The 24,723-nt window shown below is 48.0% G+C and overlaps 1 protein-coding gene across 1 annotated transcript in view; it reads left to right on the top strand.

Annotated features, from left to right (window-relative positions):
- The first annotated feature begins 698 nt into the window (after window positions 1-698).
- Window positions 699-24,723, top strand: part of LOC121365667 (hexokinase-1) — a 37,054-nt gene continuing 13,029 nt past the window's right edge. Inside the window, exons 1-9 of the mRNA XM_041490046.1 lie at window positions 699-866; window positions 7,200-7,362; window positions 12,039-12,187; window positions 16,883-17,002; window positions 19,594-19,689; window positions 21,467-21,566; window positions 21,652-21,835; window positions 22,014-22,169; window positions 24,358-24,591. Of these exons, the coding sequence (XP_041345980.1) occupies window positions 804-866; window positions 7,200-7,362; window positions 12,039-12,187; window positions 16,883-17,002; window positions 19,594-19,689; window positions 21,467-21,566; window positions 21,652-21,835; window positions 22,014-22,169; window positions 24,358-24,591 (1,265 nt within the window). The 5' untranslated portion in view covers window positions 699-803. The remainder of the gene's footprint in view (window positions 867-7,199; window positions 7,363-12,038; window positions 12,188-16,882; window positions 17,003-19,593; window positions 19,690-21,466; window positions 21,567-21,651; window positions 21,836-22,013; window positions 22,170-24,357; window positions 24,592-24,723) is intronic.

Genomic DNA, 24,723 nt, shown 5'->3' with positions numbered 1-24,723 from the left:
GAGTGTCGCTTCCAACCCCTCCTTAGACCTCTCCAGGGAAGGTGACTCCACCATCTCCCTGGGCAGCCCATTCCAATGCCTAATCACTCTTTTTGTAAAGAAATTCCTCCTAATGCCCAACCTAAACCGCTCCTGGCACAGCTTCAAGCTATGTCCTCCCTCCTGTGGCCTGATCCCCACGCGGCCGCAGCCTCCTGTCAGGGGGCCGCAGAGAGTCAGAGAGAAGGCACCCCGGAGCCTCCCCTTCTCCAGGCTCCACACCCCAGCTTCCCCACCCACTCCTCGTCAGATTTACACTCCAGACCCTTCCCCAGCTCCGCTGCCTTTCTCTGGACGTGCTCCAGCACCTTCCCGAATCCAGGGGCCCAGAACTGGACACAGCAGCCCCACCAGTGCTGAGCACGGGAGAGAATCACTGCCCTGCTCCTGCTCCTGGTTCTGGTTCCTCACACACAGGGATCTGGCACAGGCCAGGATGCCACTGGCCCTGGCCACCAAGAAGGGCTTTTTGTTTCCTTTTTCTTTTTTCCCTCAAGGAAGCCCTCAGCAGCCCGTCTCCATGGCGGCTGTGGAGCCCCTCTAGGTAAAGCGGGACGCTGCCCTCCACCACCTCCTCCTCCTCGCCGTCCTGCTCCAGGCCCGGCACAGCGCCGAGCCGCTCCGGGCGGGGCCGGGCCGTGCCGGGGCCGGGCGGAGGAGGAGGAGGAGGAGGAAGGGGCGGCGCTCGGCTCGGCTGGGCTCGGCGCGGCCATCCCCGGGCCCCGCATCGCTGCGTGCGCGGAGCCGCCGCTGCAGCCGGCAGGATGATCGCCGCCCAGCTCCTGGCCTACTACTTCACGGAGCTGAAGGAGGACCAGGTCAAAAAGGTCAGAGGAACATCCCCCCGCCGAGGGCCGCCCCCCGCCCACACCTCTTGGTTTTTAATTTTTAAAAATTGTTTTTAAAAATATTTTAATTTTTCCCCCCCCGCACGATGGTTTCGTTGCTTTGTCCCCAGAGCCACCCAGCTGCGGGAGGAAGGAGGGATAACCCCGGGTTTAAACCTTCCAGAGCATCGCCGGTGGAGATGGGAGTGGGGTGTGGGTGATGGATGCACAGCGGCCGGTCCGGCAGGACCTGGGGGCTTTGGCAGTGAGGGGTGGGGGTGATGGCTTTTCCTGGTTTTCATCGGCAACAGCATCCCCGGAAAGGGGATTTCCCCTTCTTTCCGAGGATGCCTGGGAGCATCCCCGCTCCAGCAGGCGAGGAGCAGGCAGTTTTTGAATTATGTGCCGCTGCAGGATCAGAATTTACAGGAAACGGTTGTCGGTTGTGCTTAAAAAGAAGCATTTCTATAGGCTTCTTTTCCTCCGGCATTAGGTGGTTGCTGCTGTGTGGTTGGCACAACCCTGGGATCGAGCACTGCCACAAGGAGAAGGGTGCGGAGCACAGGATAAATAAGAACATGGCAGTTAGGTCCTGGCTGAGCATATTGCAGAGCTGTAGGGAGCGGGGAGCCTGGGGCTAGGATGTGGGGACACGCACTGGGAAAATAATTGCAAATGTCGGTGAGTCGGGCTGACGTCAGGAAAGCGAGGCTTCCCCTCTGCCACCTCCCCAGGCGTCGCCGTGTGACCCACCTGGGCGTGTGGCTGTAGGCATCCCTAAAATATTTCGGGAAAGCCTCAATGACAGCATTAGTAGTATTGATTTGTAGTGTTCTTGGGGCTTGAGCATCTCCCCAGCAGGAGGACAGCACCTCATCCCTTTGGGCTTCTGGCTGTGCCCTGCTCCAGTGTGTGGGTGACCCACCCTGCCGCACTTGAGACGGGCTCAGCCGTGCCCGCTCCTGACACAGCTTCCCATGGTTTCCACGTCTCCTTCCGTGCTTTGGGTCTTTTGCTTTTCTGCTCAGCCTGCAGCGTCCTGCACCTCCTGGCCCCACATGCGTGCCTCTCCTGGTGCCCGGGCCCACTGTGCTCCTTTTCCTGCGGGATTTGTGAGTGCTGGTGCCATGCGTGCATGCCTGGCTGGGGCCTTCTTCTCTGCCTCGCTGTGTGTGTTATATTTAGAAGGCCAAGATAAGCACGAGTGTGTGTGGTGGCCGAGGGGCGGCAGAAAGGCTGTGGGGAAGGCACAGAGAAACTCTGCGGTGTTCTGGGGGTTATTTATTGCAGGCTGGTTTGGCACCATGGGGCTGCTATTGTCTGACAGTATGGGAAACCATTTGGCCAGGGAGCTGTAAAGCATTCTTATGGATCAAGCTGGTTTTGTCTGGAAAAGCGAAGAAAAAAATAAAACCCATTTGAAAAGTCAGAAAAGCAGGCTACTGTTTTTAGAGGATGTAAGACATCTTTTCCTGTTTGTGTCCTTTTGGAACGGATATTGAGCCTCCTCAGTTGTGGCTGTCCTGTAGGGAGGATGTCTGTGGCAGCCGGAGGCTCTGCTGCCCCACGGCTGCTGGGAGCTGGTGGACTCCATTCCCTGCTTCTCCGTGGGGTAAAAGTGCTCTTGCTCCCTCTCGGCGTGCTGCTCACGAGGTTGTGCTCCATCAGTGCGCTGCTCCTAGGGATACGTGCCTGCTCGGCTTCATTTCAGGTCCCTCCCTCTCCTGCCCGCTTCCGGGAGAGCAGCACTTTCTGCGGTACGTGCCTGTGGCTCAGGGCTGCCAACCAAGGCGTTGTCCCTGCTCTCCGTGCTGCCCCGTGGGGCTCCTGGATGCCGTGGCTGTTCCTCTGCCTCGCCATCGGCTCAGCGTGTGTTGGCACAGCTGGCAGGTCACCTTCAGAATGCTGCTGTGGGTCACAGGAGGGCTGTGAATGGGTTAAAAGTACTGACAAGTCAAAGCTGAATGTTCTTCTCTTGTGACTTTATTTTCTTTTTTTTTTTTTTTTTTTTTTTTTGAATTCCCATCCCTGTAATGCTCTGCAGCTGCCTTTCTATGGTGGGAAGCCTGTGGAGGGGCATGGATGGGGCTGGCGGTTTCAGGCCCTGAAAAGGATAAGCTGCATCTAAGAGCTAGTGCTTCTGTACTGGTTCTGCTGGGTTTGTGCGTACCCCCTTAAGTTTCAGTGTGTTTTTTCAAAAAATTGGTCATTTTTGGAATGTTTTTCAAGGTGAGTCCTGGCAGGGTGGAGGTGTAGAGTTGAAGGAGGGGGTTGTTCATGGCCTGAACCCTGTGGCCCCTGCAAGGGAGCATTTTCCAGTGAAACCACTCGTAATGGCACTTCCATGCCACCTGAGTGTGCAGCAGCAAGCTGGCAGTGCGTGATGCCCTGTGCTGTGTGAATACACATGTGGTCCAAGCAGCTTAAATTATCCAGATGTTTTTGCAGACATCTGTTGCCTGAGTGTTTGTGACATTCTGGGGAGAGCAGCAAGAGCTCAGCATCCTCGCTCAGACGTGGGACTTGGCCCAAACTCAGCTGTGGCCCCGCTTTCTCCGAAGGGCTGGCTCCCATCCTGAGGGGTAAGGGAATCATGGAGCGTGCCTGGCACGCTGTGCCACTGGCCCGTGTGCGGGAGAGCTTTGTAAAACTGCCTTTTGTTCCCAACAGGTTTGTACCTGCCGTAGCTGGCCCCGGCAAAGGGAGCCTCTAGGTGTTGCCTGGTTTCTGCCTGTCAGGGGAACAATATGTTTTTGTTGTCTTACCTGAGTGAAGAAAAAGGTCTTGCCATCCAGGAGGGACACGTAGATGTTTAACCTTGAAAAAAATGTGATGGAATGGAGTATAAAATGTAACAACTAGTATCCAGAAGAGCCCTGTATTGGTGACCTGCCCCTATAAAGGCTTTTTAGGAACCGATCTGATAAATCATAAGTAAGCACAAACAATTTCAAAACGTCTAAACTACTTGTTTTAACCTGCTTTGGCTCCTGATGAATCTTCCTCGTGCTGAAAGGAGTATGATTAGCTCTGCAGAAAAATGTTTTCATGGTGAAGGGTTTTGGCATGAAGTCTGTGTCAGTAAAATAGGTGCTAATGATTTCTGAAATTGTGGGAGTGCTCTCTTCTTGGATACCACTGACTGCTGTCAGTGTCCAGGAATGAGGCATGTGTTTAAGGAATGGCCCTTAGGTTTAAGCCTTTAGTGCTGCCTGTTTCATTTATAATTATTCACAACTGCTGGATTTTCAGAAACTTCTTTTCCCCCAAGTACAAACTGCGTCTTTCCTACGTGACCAGGAAAAATTACCTGAATGCGGTTCAGACGATGAAATCCTATTTTTAAAAAATTGCTCACAGATTCTGTCTCTGGTTTGTTTTGGTCTCTTTTGAGAGAAAGAGGAAAAAAAGTGACTGCGCTCTTGGAGGACTCCCATAGTGGCAGTCTGGGAAGATGCCCTTCCTTGGGGGTGACTCTGAGATGGCAGCTAAATAAAGGAGTGTTTTCTGCTCCTTGTCTGTCTGAAATTGTTCCTGCCCTCTGCCACGCCTGGGAAGAGCTGGCATCTGTCTCCTGTGGGAGCCTCAGTGGGTCTGCTCCTGTCTGTCCTGGGCAGCCTTTCCACAGCTTCCCCGTGCACACGGCTGAGATTTGCTTTGTGATCGGCTTTTATTGCCGGCAGAGCAGGGAGTTATTAAACCTCCATCCCATAATCCAGCCTCCAGCCCCCCCGCCTCAAGTTATTTATGGCTATTTGCTGGGAGTTTTCCCTTGGAGTGCTGCACTTACTCCCTTGCTTGCCACACTGCTGGAATGACTAACCCTCTTCCCGCCAGGGAGAAAAAAAAAAAACCCTGCCTTTTTTCCCCCTATTTTCTTTTTTTAGTTTTTCCTGGTTTTGGAAGCTGTAACACGTAGGAGTGACTTTTTTCAAGCAGAGGCTCGGTGTCCCCGCCCCGGGAATCTCGGCGGTGGAGATGGATGGCCTGGGTGCCGCGCAGAGCGATGCTCCCTGCGTGCAGGAGCGTCCAGCCCAATTATGTAAGGGCGCTGGCAGCGCTCATTGGTCTTTCGCGGCAGCAGCAAGAGCCCTCCCTCCCGTTTTCCCTCGCTGCTGAGGGCAGCACAGGGGCAGAGGTGGGGAGAATGGGCTCGTCAGTCCTGACTGTGCAAACGCCACAACCTGCGCTCACAACAGCGCTTTCGGTGAGCGGGAATCCTTCCGCCCTGCTTTCGGGAGGAGGATGCAGCAGTGGGGCTTTGTAGAGGGGTGTGTTAGTTGCACGGCGAGGTCTGACTGTGAGTGGTGTTTACTGTAGCTTTCACTGGGAGATCTGGGGAATCGGCCCTCTGAGCGGCAGCGTGGGCTGCTGAGAGCTCAGCCTGAAAAAGAGGTTGGTTCCCCCCCTCCTTTTAAAGGGAGTATCCTCATGCTCTGACATCATGGCTTTACACACTCTGCTAAAAAAAAACCACGGCAGGGTTTGCCATGAAGGAGAGACCTTCTTGCTTAGCCAGACTCTGCATCCATCCCCACGGCATTTGGGGCTGCAGAGAGGGCACATCCCATCCAGGATTTTATTCTTGGAGTGAAGTGATGCCAGTGACTGGCTGTGGTTGGTGCTGTGAAGGGCTGGCGGCCCATCAGGGCGGCGCAGGAGACAGCAGGGATGTGCGGATGCTGCCCTGGGGTCTTGCATTTGGCCTCTGTTTCAGAGAACCTGAGCTCAGCTCTTCTGCCCTTCAGCTGTACGCCTGCACCGTCACGTCACCGGTTCGTGGGGAAAATGCATGGTCTCATTTCATCGTGGTGTTATCAATCATGGTATTGTTCCTCTGCAAGCAACGACGTTGAAAAGTTCACAGCTTGTGCAGCCTCTGGCTGTGTCCCCTGTGGTCCAGGCTTGCCCGGCCCCCAGCCCTGTGGTTGGGGATCAGGCTGGATGCTGTGCCCAGCAGCACTCTCCATGCCTTCTGCCTGTCTGTGTAAATAAGTGCTGGGTCATGGCAGGAGAGTGTCTGGCTCCAGGAGACGCTGCCTTTGGGGAGACCTTGAGTAGGGTGGGCAGGAGTGCTTTCTGTATGAGCAATTAGATTGGTGCTTGTTTTATGGTCAGTTTAGGGTTTAATGAGATTTTGATTGCATTTCCTTTGTGAAGGGCATTATTCATCACTTCCCGTCTCAAAGTCCCTGGTATATGGAGCGCTTGTGTGCGTATGGTTTACATAAAGTGGTTTTTTGTGGCCTCGGTCTTGTAAGACACAAATGCCAGCTTGGAGATGAGCTGATCTCAGGGCTTCCAGAGCAGCCAAAGAGACAGGGGGAGCCTTGGCACAGAGCTGGCCTGGGGTTTATAGTGAGGTGGCTTTTCCAGTTTTGCTGAGGACAGAAAACATGGGCAGGGCTTTATTTTTTGTCTTGCTAAGCTGCAAGCAAAAGTGATCCCAAAGGTGTGGCTTCGATCTGAGCCATTTGCGGAACCAAATTTCCAAGGCAGGTAAAGAAACAAGGCAAGAATAGACTGGCAACTGAGGTAAAAAGGGTGGGAGGTGTGTTTGGCAAGAACCCCTCAAGGCCATGTTGTATTTTTCAGGCATCAAAGCATCTCTCAGTCTTCCTGACAGTGAAGATGGTTGTAATATTATGGAAAGCAATATTGTTGGAAAACTAGAACTGCCTCCTTTTTCCAAGGAGGTAAAGCAAGCTCCTGTCATTGGAAGCCGCAAGGGAGAAGTCAACAACTTTTAATTTGATGTTTTGTCTTGAGAAGGAAGGTACCATCTGCTCACAGTCAAGTTCTGTCTTTCCACACCCTCTGGTTATTATAGCTTTGGAGTGGGATAACAAAAGTGGTCTGCTACACTAAAATAATTTCTCAGCCTGTGATGTAGCCCCAAAACTACTGTGGCAAGTTCTTCCCAATGTAAGGCTTTAAACACAAAGCACCCCTGACACCCACATCTCCCCATCTGGGACAAGGTGCTAAAAGAGGGTTTTTAGCTCCAGCTGTTTAGCTCATGGACAGTCAGGAGAGCTGAGAAGTAGGGCAAGGGCTGGAGGTGGTGGTCTGGGGCTGTGGGCAGATGGTTTTGTTTGGAAGTGAGGAGGCCAAGTGATGTGGGGCTGCGTTGTGCCATGGGAAGACAGTAGGATGGAGCTCACCTCAGGAGGCTTGTATCTTCTCCATGATTTTGAGTCAGAAGATGAGGCATGAAGCGTGTGACTGTGTGGTCAGCTTGGCCAGAGCCCTGGGGCCGTGCTGGGGCTGCACACTATCCTTGCAGTTAAAGAGAGGGCAGCCCTTCACGCTGGGTGCTGTGTGTCCCCCCAGATTGACAAGTACCTCTACGCCATGCGGCTCTCTGATGAAACGCTGTTGGACGTCATGGCTCGCTTCAGGAGGGAGATGAAGAATGGCCTCTCCAGGGATTTCAACCCAACAGCGGCAGTGAAGATGCTTCCCACCTTTGTGAGGTCCATTCCTGATGGTTCAGGTAAGCAGCTGAGGGTTTGTTTTCCATAGTAAGCATGGTGTGCTTCATGGAAACCTGTTGGAAATGCACAGTGTCCTACTGAGAACAAGAGGGATTTGCTTCCTGGCAAGCCCAGATAGGATTTCAAAGGCAGCCTTCCCTCTGTGTGCAGGTCTGTTCCCACAGATGCTGGGAGGTTTTGTGATTCCTTTGTCATTTTGATGCCAGTGGAAGGGCCCTTCCTAGCAGTCAGTTCACTGTCACTCAGTACATTTACTCTGAGACCTGTCTGCCAACAATCAATACTTCACATAGAATGATTTTTGATTCATGCAGTTCACACTTATGTGACCTAGTGTCCTACACACAGCGGCTTTTGGTGATGTGCTGTTTCCCTTAACATCTCCTCTTCTTACTTTTTCCCCAGTGGAACTATGAACCATTACAGGCTGAATTTGAGTTTCCTGGCATTCATTTTGCATTTTGTAGCTTCCTCTTCCAGACTGCCTTGCTGGAAAACTCACAGAACTCGAGGAGGATGTAGCACGTGGCTCCAAGCTGCTGCTCTGGTGTGCTAAGCTTTTTCCATCTGGATGCAGGGCTCATTTTTTCCATGCCCACTGTACCAGATAAAAGTGGCACAAACTGCTATCAGACACCAAAAAGGTGTTATGTTGGTAATTGAGACCAAGATTGCCTCTATTACTTAAAAATTAGTATGTGTTTGTAAAAAATACCATATATAGAGTATCTAAATGTATTTATAAACATTGTATAATAGTATTTATTATTTAGTAATAACACTGGGTTTCCCTCTCATGTAGCATGAGCTGCTTAACTAGTGTGGTGCCTACCACAAACTAACAAGTTTGGTGCCTACCTGTGTGCAGAAATTGCAAGAACTGTATAACAGAGTTATTACCTATTTTGAGGATTTTTTTTTGAGTTAAAATCGAGAATTTATTGGTGAAAGAACATGAGGCCAGGTGCTTTTTGTAAATTGGTGCTGCTCTCTGGCAGGTGGAATTCTTTGATTGCTTTGCTGTTGCTTTCTGCCATCTCAAGCTCTTAGTTGAGATGTGATTTGCTGTCTGAGGAAAACAAAGGGAGAATGTATTTGAATCCTCTGTTTCCCTTATTTTAGCATTGCTGGCTGTTATGTTGAAATGTTGTGTTGAAATTTGCAGCCTATTGAGAAAGGCAGAAGCTGCCACACACAGCTGGGTCACAGGCAGAGGTTGCACTAAGGGTTTGCACATGAGGTGACTTGAGGGCTGTTGTGTGGAATCCCAGCATTTCTACTGGCTCCAAAATCCCTGTTTTTTCACTGATACTTGTTTTGAGTTCATTTGAGTAGTGACTTGTCCCCGGTTCCCCGCCTGCCTTGTCAGGCACTGCACGGTATCAAACCTGAGCCACTTGCAGTGAGTCAAATAATTTTGAAAATTGTTCCATCGTGCAATCTGGGAAGACTTAGAGATGGCCCAGGAGAAGGGGATCTGCACATGGCCAGGAGAAGTGTGAGAGTTTGCTGAGCACTGCTGGGACCGAGGAGGAGCCAGAGCAGTGAGCAGCCCTGGTTGTGTGTAGGCGTGTCTGTGTGTCAAGGCATTAATTTCAGATCATGCATTACACACCTACCTAAAAAAGAACTTTGTGTATTGTGTCCAGGGTGCTCAGTTCCTGCTCCTGAGCCTGCCTGGCTCCTGCCAGCCTCTCCAGGCTGGGCACACTGCTGGCATTGCTTTGCTGCATGGATTAGAGCAAGGCAGTGCTTTGCCCAGGACAAGTTCTATAGAATCCAGTGGTGATCTGTGTATGTAGGTGGCTAGAGCCCCTTTGGACAGGTGTTAGAAAAGCAGGCAGGGCTATTCCATTCTCCCCCTGAAAGGGCATGTTCTAAGCCCAGGTATGAGCAATGTTTGCTGTGAGGGGGTGTTGTGGCATTTCTTTCTCTGACTCGCCGTGTCTGCCTGTCACATCTGGCACAGCCATGGCACGGATGCAGCCAGGACAGGTGCACAGCCCCTCCCCTCTTCCTCCCAAAGGTTCTGGGGGCCCTCACGGATGTGGCTGTGCTGATGTGCCCAAAGATGGCAATTTCTGCCTTCAGCTGTCTCTCCGTAAAAGCCAGAGGCTGAAAGCCTGCCCTTTTCTCTGGCCTGTCTCTAATTACTGCCTTGTAAGCTCTTTCCTCTGAGTCCAATTATTATTATGGGAGCTGACTATTCAGAAAAATACTGTTGTTTACTTTCAGATCTGTGCTTGTGTTCTTTTTCAACAAGGAGTTTGTGAGACAATAATTCTAGACACTCTGGAGGTGTTGATGTTAACAGTTTTTTTTCCCCTTCATTCAGAGTTGTTTAATTTACAAAAGCCATGAGGTTTTTCTGTCCCCAGTGCCCAGAATGGTACCTCAAGCTAATTCAAAATGCTTTCAAAGTCCAAATAAATTCGCAGCAGGTTCGATTGCACCTTGGTGTTACAAAGCACAGATTAAATGCTGCTACTTGGGTTTAATTCCATAAGTACACTAAAAGAAAACTCTAGTTGCACGCAGAAATCTTTGCACTCTAGTTCTGAGATCTTTTAAAGGGTAAAGAATGATTCTTAATAATGTTTTACCTTGCAATGAGCTTGATGGTGCTGGAAATCAAGCACCCTAACCTGTTAATTTATTTACAAGGAAGGTATTTCTGAAGTGTAGTGTTTGTTTGAGGTATGCACTTAGCCTTGAAAAAGGGCCATCTGGTCCAGTGTTGATTTTCCCATTAGCTCTTGGAGGTAATGGCTTACACTCAACAGATCATACCCATAAGATAAAGCTTATTTGGGTATTTGGCTTAATGAGAAACTTGTGGTCAGTGTTTGACTTCCAAACTTGCTGCAGTGAAGTGGGTTGTGATTTTTTTATGCTGAGCCAAATAAAGGGAACTGCATCTCCAGTTTGTGTATGCTCCTGTTTTAAATGACATTTGTGTTGGTGCAAAGCAGTGTTTAAAGCCACACTGCTCAGAAACAGCTAGGGAAGCACTGCAAGATCTGTGTTTTGGCAAGCTCAGCTTGCCCATGTCTTGAGCAGCAAGAAGGACAAGTTGCATTGCAGTGCAGTAAAATTAGGAGGTGTATTAGAAGTTGTGGGCTCCCACTGTAATTTTGCTGTTTTTCTTTATGGAGTTTATTACTCTTTGTGGTTTCTCACATGACAGTGTTTTGTTTCTGCATTACACTGCAACCTTGGAAAACCAAAGGGACATTTGCAGTGTGTTTTTGCCTCTCTTGGTCTGTTTCTGTTAAAGATCCTGTCCTGAGGGACACCTTGTGCAGTTCATCACCTTTGCTGCCTGGGATGAGGCTCCCAGAGGTGCATGGGGTGATGAAGAGGAACAGCTCACTAGGTCAGATTTTAGGAGTTTTGATATGGGATTGGACAGAGTAATCTCAGAGGCAAGTATGGCTCTGGAAATCCTCGTGGATAAATTGCATACCTGGAATTTTCGTGACAGCCTGGGCTCTGAAGGCTCTGGGAGCCAAGTGTGTTTGAGGTAACATGTCACAACAATCTTCCCAGCTGCTGGAGCTTTTTCCACTTTGAATTTAGGTAGAAGTGGAAAAATGGCAATGTTAGGAATGGCCTTCTGAAAGTCACAGTTGATGAGAAAGCAGGATGAGGAAACACCACTGCCTTTGCTCTGCTGCCCTCTGAGCAGCCTCGGTGAGCCAGGGGTGCCATGCACAAACACAAATCCTTGCCAAGAGCCCTGGTGATTATCTGCAGCCTGGGCACGCACTCCTGTGTGAGAAAGTTGTGCACACTGCTTCCCTAAATATTATCTTTTTGCAGACTTTGACAATCACTGTCTTTGCTCCCTCTTTGGTAGGCCATGAGATAGCACCAGCAGGTCAGGCAAATGTGTTTGCCTTGCTCTCCAGGGGTGCCAAAGTAGTCATTCCTCAGATAGCCAGGCCATGTGCCTGGAGTCCGTGGAGGTTGGAGGGTACTGGATTGGCTTCAGCTCTCTCCAGCACAGGGGGAGATGGAGGTACCCCAACTCTTTCCTCCTGGGCAGATATTAGGAGCTCTGTGCAAGGCATCACAACTTCTGAGTAACTCCTGCAGCAGTACAGGGCTGTTTTTTAGGCTGTTGTTTCTCTGACTTCTCTTATCTGTCTGCAGTTTGCAGTGAATCTCAGCCTTTCTGGACAGGAGATGGGGGGTGGTTCCTACTTGCATTACATCTGTGTGTAATTTGTTAATGTTAGAGCAGCCACCATTCACTGTTATTTGCCAAAATGACACAGGTTTATTTACAGCAAAAGGCTGCTTGTCAGTGGTCTGGCATCCCCTCATTTTACTGTCGCTGTTTTCAACATCTCTTTTGGCTTTTTCCTGAGATCTTTGCTCTGCCATCTTCATCATGAGATCTGGATACAGACTGTCCGCTGTTTTGAATTCTTTGTGGGTAAACCTTCATTACAGTTGCCTGTATATCCATGGTGGTTGGCATTGCCATTGCACCAGTTTGCTGTTAAATTTTAGGGAATCAGGTGGATGGAATCAGGTTCATGTGGATGCCCTGCAGCTGGCACTGTAGGGACTGGACATTTGCTTCAGTGTTGCACTTTACCAAGCTTGATGTTTCCCAGATTTGTGTTGCATACGCTTTTTAATCACTTGTGTCTTGTTTTCCACATAGAGAAAGGAGATTTCATTGCACTGGATCTTGGTGGCTCTTACTTCCGAATTCTTCGGGTAAAGGTATCGCATGAGAAAAAGCAGACGGTGCAGATGGAGAGTGAAATTTACAATACCCCAGAGGACATCATGCATGGGAGTGGAACACGGGTAAGCACCTCTTCCTTGGCACATCTCTCTGAAGGTTAGCTGCTTAGATTTTAGAAAACCCCCACAAGAACGAGCTTAGCATCGTAACAGTTGTACCTCCAGCATGCAGACTGCACCTCAGTGTCAACACTGAAAATGAATAAGCAGTGTAGCAGAGCATGCATGGGTGCTGCAAACCTGCTGTCATCACGTGGGAGACTTCTGGATAAGAGAGGGAAAAGATGGCTTAGAAAGAAAAATTCTGGCTTTTATAGTGAACTTACTTTCCGTTAGTACAAATGGAGAGCAGGAAAACAACTTAGTCTTTGTAAGCAATGAACATGACCAGCCCTGCAATTGTAGTGTTAGATGAGGGGTAGAAATCACCATGACAGCCACATCTCTGTGCTGGCAGTCTGAGCAACTCAGCATTCATGGAAAGTACAAGTACATTGAAAAAATTACGGGAAGCTGATAGAATGTTTTGGCACAGCTTCACTTAAGTTTTGCTGAGTAATTTAAAGGGTTTTTTTTGGTTTTCTTTTTTAGTCTTCCCTGTTCCAAGTGTAGAAAATATTTGTATGCGTACACTTAGATTTCAAATTGAGTTCTTTGAAAGTTTTTTGTTTTGTTTTGTTTGGTTTTTTTTTTATGATCAGGAAGTGGATTACACTGGCAGATTTGTCTCCGTGTCAGCCTTAGGCAAAACAAGTAATTTTCATTGTTGGAAACAACAAGGTTTCTACACTTTTTATTAGAATGAGGTGCTGCTCAGGAGTGTGAGACCCACAGGAAGCTTAAAGTTTCTTTCACAAGAATAAGCAAAATAGGTGAAAAAGAAGAAATATGGGAGCAGCATTTCTACCTTTAATATTTTCTCTGTAGTCACCTTAATGCCTTTATTGTCTGTATGTAATAAGTGGTTTTCATTCCCATGAAGAGTGTAAGATGGCACTCATGTCTTGTCAGTAGAACTGATAAAAGCATTGCTGTAATATCTGAACTACAGCAGTAAAATAACCTTCTTGTAAGGACTTTTCCTAACCTTATGGCTTTGTTTTTGGGCCAAAAGGTCTTGCAGTGGCTTTCCCACAGGGTGGTTTTGGAGGGCAGCTGAGCTGAGCTGAGCTGCCTGTGGCTGGCAGAGGCAGGGAAGTTGGGTGGGCTGCTCGGAGGCAGGTTGGCAGCAGGAGTTGCTTATCCATGGATGGGTGTCAGGAGCTGGAGGCTGACAGGCAGCAGGGCTGTCTGCACACCCCAGTGTCTGTCCTGGGGAGGCAAGGCAGGCTGGCTTTAGGGGATTCTAGATGGAGACATGATAAGGGTGGTAAGGAGAAGCTGGGAAGGGAGACATCAGGTCTGCTTTCTTTCCATGTCTTTGTCGTATCTGTGTTTTAATTTTTCAATACCCAAAGGCCATTTGGCTGTGTGGAGCTCTGGCTGATAGGCTTTGTCATGGCTTTTAGGCTGAATGAAAGGCGAGCAAGGCTTCTGCTGACCCCATGGGCACGGTATGGAAGTACCAGGAAAATAAGAGCAGAACTTGGAAGCATTATCAGAATAGCACCCGGGTTTGAAGTTGTTCCATGATGATACCCAGTGCTTGCTGTGTGCCTTCAGAGGGAAGCATGGGGGATGCCCAGGAGGCAGACAGGCAGCTGATGATTTGGTGCTTATGAACTGATGCCTGCGCTTGAGGTTTTCTGAAATGTCCGAGCCAGATTTGTGGAATACTTGGACTGAGCTGCCTGTGTGGGGTAGGCTACTAATGATTTCCAGCAAGCTTTGTCGTTAACTTTGCTGAGTTACACTCCTAAAGCTTAGTGCATAATCAGCTTATTGAAAGATTGTGATTTATGGCTTCACATCTCACTAACACGGTTCGTTTTGATATTTTCTACTTCACAGCATTCAAACTTCTATTTTTGTCCATCTGTCAGGCATGGGCTCACAGTTTTACCAGTCAGAGACAGTTCCCTATCAAAATCAAGGGCAAAACTCTGATTGACTTTAGTAGTGTAATAGCAGGTCTAAAATTTGTAAGAATCCTGTCTCCTGTGCCAGCTCAGTGAATGGGAATGTGCCTGAGACTTGATTTTGGTGTTGCTTTTTGTGTTCTGCCACCACCGGAGGTAACATGGATTTGTGGCTGTTCTTTGGATCAGAAACTGTGGTTTCCTTGCTCCTTAAATCATCCCCATTGAGAGGCTTGGGCTTGAGCTTGGATCTCCAGTTGCTTGTCCAAGTCTGCTGGCCAAATGCATCATTGTGAAGACCTCTTGGAGCCCAGCTTGAGCAGGCAGCTTCTTGGTCAGGGGAATTAAGCCTGATCTGTTCAGGGTCTCAGGCTGTATTGCCTCAGGTCTATAAATCAGACTGGTCCTTTCCTCTTGGCTGTGGCATTCTCTCTGTCCATCTTTTTGACATATGATAAAATATTTGGCTCACACTGTTCCCTACTGCAAATCAGTGGGTAAAAGAAGATTTTGATTTTTCCTCAGTGCATCTTCCCTACTTTAATGAAATTTTACTGGACCTTTGTAATATTGCCTCTACTATCCAGTCAGAGTCATTTGGCACTGGTAAGGTTTGGATGTTAATATGGGCACAGGCACACACAGACGCTGCCTTGAGTCTCCTTAGGAAAAATTTACGAGCGTCAGTGGTAGCAATACTAATAAATGCCTGTCTTTTTTCTGCTTTTGAGCCATGCCATCCCTCTGTGGTTTATGAACAGCACTAGCACTGCCAGATCCTGCATCACTGACTAGACTCAGCTCCTGTAGTGTCCACATTGTGGCTAATAGTTAACTGCATTTGCCTGCCCTCCCACTGTGCTGCTGACTCACACAGGTGGGCTTCAGCACGTCCTGCCAGGCCTGCGTGGGCAAACACAGCAGGTGCATGGACTTTCTGGAGTCTGTTGGGAATGTCCAGGAATTTTTTGCATTTAGACTTACAAAGCAGATCCCGTCTTTTCTCTATGCATTCGTAGTTTGTTGCATGAGAGGGATTTTTGTAACAACATACACAGTCAACATTTCTGCTTCCTGCTCTCTGAACTCCCGAGGGGTTTGAGGTTGGCCCCTGGTTTCTGTTTGTAATCCTGGAAGCAGCTGAAAGTTTAGTAGGATTGAGTATTCAGCAAGATACTTTCAGATGGGAAGCATAATCAAAACACACACTCCTGCTGTTTCTGTGTTCCTCCTGGAGAAGTTGCCGTATTCTATTACGTAACTGTAGTTATTTTCATAATTCCTCTGTCCCTCATCTGGACAGCTGAAAATTGTCTTCCAGAAGCGCAGCAGAGTGCATTGCATTCCCATGTTGTTTCTCTGCGTGGGCTCAGAAAAATGTCTTTGATTTGCCCAGGGCAATGAATGGCAGCATTCTCCCTGGGAAACCACTGTACTTTTCCTTAATCAAATCTGACCTCATTTAAGGCATGAGTTTAAGGTGTTCAGTTTAATTGTAACATTACGCACACTGCTTCTTGACCTGCTTTGAAGGACAAAATATTCCTATTCATCCTTTGTAATTGCTGCAGTCTGTCTGTAGTACATTCCTGTCTCTCCAAGACTCTCAATTGTTCTTAATAAAGCTGTGTGGGCTAATTGGAACCAACAGATGTCTTTGTGTACTCCCTCCCAGTTATCCCCAGTCTTCTTGGCAGATTACCTCCTCTCATCCCACCAATGCTGTAGATAGGATTTGTTCAGTTTTCTTTGGGTTTTTGTTTTTCAGGGAGTTAAAATGTGAGGCACAGTTATATCCTGGGGCAGGCAGGCAGTGACTTGCTAATAGCTTGCCATCCATCTGTGGTATGGGTCAGTTGAAGGCATGTCTGGCTTTCTGCTGCTGGTAAATACAAACCTGTGCTTTTGTTGCTTCAGTTGCTCAGGGTTGATTTCAACTTTGAGCGTTGCAGTCTACCTGAGGGGCTTTCCAAGTGGCTCAGTGTGCTTCGTGCCTCCCTGGTTCCTGGCCTGGCTGACAGGGACACAGAGTGCCATGGTCACAGGTGCCATCGAGGCATCTGGGTGAGAGTTGGTAGCCACAAGCCTGGTGAAGGCTGCCTGCATAGTTCAACCTTTCAAAAAATGCAGAAAATATCCCCATTTTGGGTTGTTTCTCAGAACGTGGAGAATATTTAGATGAATCTCTTGGGTTTCCTTTTTGTTTGTTTTTTGTGTGCTTTAGGACTAGATTTGAGATGATGTTCTTTTGGGTGGCTCCTGCAAAGTGCTGGGTTCTCTGGTCTCAGCAGCTTGAGAGAAGCAGATGTTGTCTTCTCTTCATCACTGTAAAAGTGCTCAACCTCCTGTGGGACTGAATCCCAAATGTTCTTTGGACTGGCTCCTTCCTGTTACAGAAAGGTTGAAAAGGCATTTTTGTTCTCATCAAATGTTAAGTGGAAGGGTTACAGCAGGCTCGAAAGCCATGAGCCTCTTGTTTCAGGAAGTGTTTTTATATGGGTGTAAAAGATGCCTGCAGAATAAGGTGTATAAAAAGTGAATTCATAATGTATTATTTATTAAGGTATTAATATACTCTGCTTGAGAGTATTTTCATAGCTATGCCATTTATACATCTTTTAAAATCTGGAGAGCTATTTTCCCCTTTCCTCTCACTCAGAGCAGTTTTCATATGGAGTTTGAAACATTTTGTCCCTGAAGCTGTATCTCTAATCATGGTGTTTTTATGTTTTTCTTACAGCTTTTTGATCATGTTGCTGAATGCTTGGGAGACTTTATGGAGAAACAACAAATCAAAGACAAGAAACTGCCAGTCGGGTTTACATTTTCCTTCCCCTGTCGACAATCCAAGCTAGATGAGGTAAGAAGATTTCACAATTTTCTTAATACACAGAAGAGCTGCCATGTTATTAAAGCAGTATCCTAGACAGGTCTCATTTTGGGGATAAATGAGTATTATATTTCACTGTTAGACTGTGTTTGTGTTTATGTTTCTGCCTGAAAGAGCTGGGTAACGAAGAGGAGGAGACAGCTGATGTTTTGTGCTGAGCTCCTCAGTGTTATGGCTTACCCTCTAAACATGGCAGTGGTTTTCCCTGCCTCCTGTGCAGCCTTTTTCCCCTCTCCCCAGGGTGTGGCTGGTGTGACCCAGCCCAGCAGGGTGTTCTGGGTTTTGCTGCCCCTCACGAGTGCACGGGGATCTGGATCCGGGTGTGATCCTGATCCCGGGCACCGGAGCCACTCAGACAGGTCACCTGGAGCCAGCCTGCTGTGCAAGGGATGGGGATAACCACCCTGTGCACTGACTGCTGAGATTCCCGGGACAAGGATGCTCTGGTGTTTTCCTCCTTTTGCTCCTTGTACCACAAATGACTCAGCAGCCTCCCAGTACAGCATTGCCATGGCAACGGTGTAGCAAACGAGTGCAGGAAAGTTAAATCTACACAAAACACTCAGAGGTTGCCCTGTTAAAGCATGACCTGCTTTTCCAGCTTGCAGGTCTCTAGGTTAGCCTGGTGCAGCAGCCCCTCAGATGCTGGTGCTGGGGAGGGCCAGGTGAGGCATGATTTTCTTTACATTTCATACTTCTTGGGCAGTGCTGAGAGCTGAACCCAAGGGTGCTGACTAACTCAGGGTCTGAAAGCAGTTCAGAGCAGAGAGCTGCCTTTACCTGCATCAGATCAGTAGAGATGAGTTGATCTTGGAGCAGCTCTCCCATCTGGAGCATGGTGAGGCTTGGGCTCCTGACCACAGCAGAGCTGTGCTGGGTGTGTGGTTGTGAAGTTGGGTTGCCCTTGGGAAGGTTTGCTCAGCTGCATGATGAAAGCTGCTGGTTTGTGGGCTGGTTGGCTCCAGCCAGCTGGGATGGAGTCGTGCTTGTGTGGGGCAGGGGCAGGCAGCACGTGGGGTGCCATGGGGACACCTGAGCAGTGGCAGAGTGGAATGGGATGGTAACGAGGCAAGGGAGGGTGTCTCTTGAAGAGAAAAGCCGACAACAAAAAAATTATTGGCAGTTTTGTTGATGTGTGTTGATTGTTTGAAAAATATGTTTTTTCTGGGTTCTGTGGGCCAGCTTTGTTCTTGGATTGCTGCTTCTGTGAGGCTGCGCTTGCCTGGGTGCTGTTTTCTTGTGCTTGGTGAGCAGAAGGAGGCAAAGTGGTCCCTCTTTGCTCCAAGGGTGATAAGATGGGCACCGCATGGTTGTGCCCCACTCAACCCTGCTGCATTCCAAGGGCTCCTTTCTGCTGCCAAGGCTTTGCTGGTGAAGGAAAAATTCCTTCCAGCACAGTGGCCAGTCGCGCTCAGAGGAGCTGCTCTTTGCCAGTGTGGTTTGACCAGTTTCTTATAAAAGTTTTGTGAAACAAGGTGCCCTTTTTGCCCATGAAAGCTGTGCCAGCAGTGAGGGCTTTGCCCACAGTTTCCCTGCACAGCAGCACGGGGCTTTGCTGGGTTTCTAAATGGTGCTCACATTGGCAAAACTTACACAAACTGAGGGGTAGGAGAGTATCTCCTGGTTTGGAAAGAGCTGCCCTGACCCTCTGTTCCCTGTAGCTGTCTGAGTTTGGAGGGAAAATTTGATTTTTGAGCTGAGATATGGGCAAACATACACCTGGGCAATGGCTGCTTGTGCCTACAGGCTTCAGCTTTTCTGGTTTTTAGCTTCTTGGACTCCTGTTGTGACAGATGTGAATATTGTGGTGGGTATGGAAAGCTGAGTTGGTTTGAGTTGTCTTTCTGTCAGTTGACTACTGTCAATACTCTTTTCTTTCTTTTATTATTATTTACCTGTACACTGAATGCTCTGATTCAGCCAGGCATTATGCAAATAGCAGAAAATCGGTGTAGTCATTACCTTGGGGGATTTGCAGGCTCTTCATGATGGTTTGCAGACGAGGAATTCAATACCAGGATTTCCTTTTTGATCTGTGCTGTAAAGTAGGGACATGCATTGTTACATCTCCAGTATTTTCATTTGCTTCAACCCATAAACACGATGCCACAGTTAAACAAGACCAGACAGATGGGACTCCAGGCAGTAAATGTGCAGCAGCCTGATCCCCACTGCAGCTGAATCCTGGACATGCCAACATCATATCCCTGCTCTGTAGTCAGTCCTGTACAGTCAGCTTTTTCTGAAAGCAGTCTATTGCCATGGCCCAAAAGGATTAAATGGTTTTCCAAGAAAAACTGTCGAGGAGTAGCAGGGAGAAGAGTAGGCTGAAAATACAAAATGCAAACACACCGTTTTCTATCAAGGGAGGGGAAAAGAATTTTCCATCTTTCAGCTCACTGTAATTAGGCTCCAAGACCACCAATTGTCTCAGGTTGGGTTGTTAGAGGTCATGTGAGAAAAGGGACCTGAAGATTCATTTGAGGTATGAAATATTTTTTTGAGGAAAAAAACAAATCAGTGTGTGTCTTATGTTGAATGTTGCTATCTTGTTTTATCAGGGTTTTCTGATAACCTGGACAAAGCGCTTCAAAGCGAGCGGAGTGGAGGGAGCAGATGTCGTGAGGCTGCTCAACAAGGCCATCAAGAAACGTGGGGTAAATTGCACTTCTTTTTCTCTTTTAGCTGTATCTCGGCTTTGTCAGAGACCACTCTTCATGTCACTCACTTGAGCAGGTGGTCTGAATGGTGGTGGAGCTCTGCTTCCTTGCATGAAAATGCGTGGGTTTGCTGGAAAAATGAGGCGGCGTCAGAGTTGCCATGTGGAAGCTGTGATTTTCCTCACAGCACAGATTTTCCTCACAGCACTGAGTTGCTGTGTCGTGGCTTTTTGCTGGCAACCTTCAGTGATTTTATCACTCTTCAAAAACTTCAAAGTGCTGTGTGGCAGTGCTGTGGCTTTTCAGTGATACCAACACGTCCCATTCCTGAGAAACTTGTTTCTTGTAGACTGGACTCAGCTGAGTTGTGCACCTGCTGTGCGTGGGAGCAGGAGAGGAGCTGAGCAGAGAAGGGGATTTCAGGCTCAGAGAGCTCTTGCTCCCTGCAGTTTCTCAGCGTTGACTTTATAGAGAGTGAAGGTGACCAGGTTGCTGATTTAAACAAATAAAAAGGCACTGAGCGTGAGAGGGAATGAATTCGGGTTTGCATAATGCTTGCAGCCAGGTCATATGTTGATTACTCAGCATCCAAAAATTCACTGGAAACTGTGAAGTATTTGCTTTCTTTGGGCAGTCGTGGGCTCAAGCAAACCTGAATTTTGCCCTCACCAAACAACATTACTGGAGTCAGTTACTATCATTAGACTTTGCAGAATCTCACACACTGAAGGACCTGGAAAGGAATGGCTGCATGTAGTTTATTTAATTACATTGTTTTTGTATTAAAATCTTCACGTGAAGTAAAACACATTGATGGTTTAAGTAAACCTAAAAGAAATATTTTCTAGATTGATTGCCTCAAACAACTGCTTCAAACCATTCCATGATGTTTCAGTGCAAAGTTCCTTCTCCCTCGTGTATGGGCCTTTTCTTTCCTGCTTGTGTGCTCATGTGAGAGCAGGCCTGTGCTCTCTAGAGTGATCCTAGTGCTGTTTATTGCTTGCATTAGTCTGCTCTCACTGCCTTCTTGGGTACGTGGGATGGGGAACTGGCAGACAGAACAGGGAATATTTTAAAAGATGAGCTGTGTTATTCAGACAGATTATTTGTCTCCTGTTCCTTGTGAAACTCTTTGCTGAAAGCAAATGGGTGAGGAACATGAGCAGTGTTTTCCAGAGGAACCCTGTGGCCCAAACTGTTGGAATTTGAAATGTAGGGAATTCTCAGAACGTTGGGCCTGTCAGCCAAAGTTTAGAATTAAACACAGGGTTTCATCTGAGACCTTGGAAAAGGCTCCCAAACTAAGGTGCTAGAAGCAAGAACGTGGATTTATAGTTTGAAGCAGAAACATGATAAGTGGAGGAAAGTTTAGAGTTTTAGACTTTAAGATATAAAAATAAAAGTAGTTACAAGGGTAAACAAGAAGTTTAGAATGCAGTACTGTAGGTTTGTGTGTTATAATGTGATTGACTAAGAAAGCTTACACTGTAGCATGAGTCCATAAGATGAAATATTTAAGGGTTGGGTCAAAACCATAAATATCCTTGTTGGCAGTGTTTTATTAGTAAATAAATCCTTAAAAGGTCTTGCAACTAGGAGTCTTGTGACCTTCTGAGCCATGCTGTAAAGCTGTGAGCTGAACTCACCCTTCCTACCTATGTAGAAGATAAAAAAATAAACCACATCATCAAAAACAACTCAGAGGTCCCATCTGTAACTCGTTCAAAACTCCTTCCAAAAGGCCCCTCCCAAGTAATGCCCTGTTGCTCCCCAGGACTACGATGCAGATATCATGGCTGTGGTGAACGACACCGTGGGGACCATGATGACCTGTGGCTTTGACGACCAGCGCTGCGAAGTCGGCCTGATCATCGGTAATGCTCCCTGCGGCGGGCGCGGGGCTGCTCTGCCTCTGCCTGCCCGGCCTGCTCAGCGCCTCCCGCTCTCCTTTCCCCCCAGGCACGGGCACCAACGCCTGCTACATGGAGGAGATGAGGCACATCAGCCTGGTGGAGGGCGACGAGGGCAGGATGTGCATCAACACGGAGTGGGGGGCCTTCGGAGACGACGGCTCGCTGGAGGACATCAGGACCGAGTTCGATCGAGAGATTGACCGCGGATCCCTCAATCCTGGGAAGCAGCTGTGAGTGATTTGTGGATGTTTGTTTCCTGTCCTCTGCCCCATTTCCCTCTTGTGTTAGCAATTCTGCAGTTCAATAAAGCTTTGCCTCTGGCTGGGCCAGGCCTTATGGTGGCACAGCTGGGCTCTGCTTCCCAGTGTTGCCCATGGATTTGTGGGTGACTGCTGTCCTCTCCTGCAGGTTTGAGAAGATGGTCAGTGGGCTGTACATGGGGGAGCTGGTGAGGCTCATCCTGGTGAAGATGGCCAAGGAGGGGCTGCTCTTTGAGGGGAGAATCACCCCTGAGCTTCTCACCAAAGGGAAGTTTGAGACAAAGCATGTTTCTGCCATTGAAAAGTGAGTAATTTATCCCTTTTCACTCCTTGGGCTTCAGAGTGACTCTGGATGTTAATTTTCCTGCTCTTTTTGCTTTGTGGGGAAGTCTGCTGCATTGGGAGTGTCTGCCATTCTCTACTGCCTGCATAGAGCTGGCATGTGGGGACCCCCAGCAGACAGTCTGTGCCCTCCTCCCCAAGATTTCTCCCTTCTTCTGTGTTGGGAGGAACTCTAAAGTCTGCCAGTGCACGCAGCTTTCAGGGTACGAGCTGTGGTACCTCTCTGGCTGCTCACAGAGTTGCTACCCTGTAGCTAAACATGGGAGTGAGTTGGCTTAGTGCCTCCTAGCAAATGCTTGTGTTGCTCCTTGGTGTATCCCTGGGATTGCTGGGCAGAAGGAAAACAAGTGCGACAAGGCAGAGCATTCAGTCTCGTAGGCAGGGCCGTGTGCTGCACGGTGACCTCTGAGCTATGTGCCAGCTGGTTTCTTAGAGTGTCATCACCCCTTTGGTCAGTACTCACAGGCTCTTCCCCCATGTTTTTAAAATTCACATCACTGGGATAGTTTGTACCATAGTCATTGGGCTGGATTTTCTTTTTGAAATGGCAAATACAACTCCAGGGGAACAGCCAGTAACTTCTAGAATGCCTGTTCCTCCTGCCACAGTTTGCTCCTGCCCCTGCAGACCTTGTTATCTGAACAGCTTTTCATTAAATGTGTGTGTTCATTTGTTTTAACTGCAGAGGTCTGTGTTGTGGACCAAGGTGACGTTGAACAGCAGTGAGAAAAATTCAGTTTTTGATAAATTCAGTTACTAAGAGGAAAAATTTGCCCTGAAATCCCACCTTGCTTCCTGAAGAGACACTTTAGTTAGAAGCAGGGGGCACATGCCTGTGCAGCTTCAAATTTGTAGCTGGTGCTAGCAAGATGCAAGAGTACTTAAAAAGATGTATGGAGTGCAGTTAGGAATGACAAGAAATATACCCATTGTATTTTTGTCTGGGAAATGGCTGAGCTGGACAAGGAGAAGTTTTGCTAGAAGATTTGCTCTCAGGCTGGATGCTAATGAGGAAAAAAAAAAATTCAAGAGGTGGAGATTCAGTAGGGTTGTAAAAGCCTGAGAAGAGACCTGTTAGGATGAAATTGCTTAGGCAACCTTTGCTCAGGGTTTTGTTTTTCACACTGGGCTTAATTTATCAAGACATGTGAGGGAATGAGTGTGGGATGAGGTGTGTGCTCAGGCCTCTGCTGAATTGTGGGGCTGGTGCTTCATGCTGGAGACAAACCATTTGCACCAGTTTAAAGGATCACTGTAATGAAAACACATTTTAGTTCCTCCAGGTCCTCCCCGTGGTGTGGCTGCTGTGGTACCTGGAATTGCATTGTTTGTAGGTGGCATGTTTGCACCAGGAAACATGCTTTAGTAGAAACATGCTTTAATGGAAACTTTTCCATCTGTGAATGAATGTTCAGAGTGTTTTTAAGATTTTAAAAGTTCAATAGTAATAAAATGGTTATAAAAATAGCAATAAAATTAATGAAAATCTGAACAATTGAGATTAGGGCAATACGAGACAATAACAAACAATGAGTTATGGACGGTCCAGGTACCTCTTTCTGGGCAAAATAAGCCTGAAAAAGGACACACGTTAACAGAGGATTAACCCTTAAAACGCCAGCCTGTTGCATATTCATACACCTCATACATGATGCATTAATTCCATTCAAACAAAGGATTCTGTCTGGTCGTCATCAACTTCTTCCACTTAATGTGAGTGGGAGGAAGTTAGTTTCTTCTGATAATGTGGCAATAAATTCTCTTTCTCTGAAAGATTTAGGTGTCCTGTGGCTGCTATCTTGGTGGGAGTCTTCTCTTTAAAAAAAGTATCCTACACAGCATAGTTTCTATTTTAACATTATAACCTAAAACTATATTTAACACACTACTTAAGAAAATTAATACAGCATAACTTTTTAACATAACCCATGTAACATTCATTTTAATATTTGCGAAAATCCAATCATAAAATACACATTTTTCACAAGAGCGTTTTATTTCAAGCCTCATGGAGCTTTCTAGTCCAGCTCTCCAAGAAATGTTCTTTCTAACCTTCTCAAACCCCAGGCAGGCAGGGACACCCATGTTTGGATGTGCCTCAGTCCTGAAGTCCAGCACACGCCCGCTGAGGAGTTCCCTTTGCTTTGCAGGAGCAAAGAAGGTTTGAACAAAGCCAAAGAAATCCTGACCCGGCTGGGGGTGGAGCCGTCCCACGAGGACTGCATCGCCGTGCAGCACGTCTGCACCATCGTGTCCTTCCGCTCGGCCAACCTGGTGGCCTCCACCCTGGGCGCCATCCTCAACCAGCTGCGCGACAACAAGGGCGTGGGCCGCCTCCGCACCACCGTGGGCGTGGACGGCTCCCTCTACAAGATGCACCCCCAGTGAGTGCCCTGCTCCTGCCACTGGCACGTCAGCTGCCACGGGCTCTGGTTTGCGAAGTGTCATTCCAGGACGTCACCCAGGCAGGCTGGGAGATGGTGAACCCAATCCCCCGAACCCCCTGTGGGCTGGGG

The sequence above is a fragment of the Pyrgilauda ruficollis genome, unplaced genomic scaffold (assembly GCF_017590135.1).
Source record: "Pyrgilauda ruficollis isolate IOZ18807 unplaced genomic scaffold, ASM1759013v1 scaffold98, whole genome shotgun sequence".
NCBI lineage: Eukaryota > Metazoa > Chordata > Aves > Passeriformes > Passeridae > Pyrgilauda > Pyrgilauda ruficollis.
The sequence above is the reverse complement of the archived record's forward strand: the minus strand, read 5'-3'. Positions and strand labels throughout refer to the sequence as shown.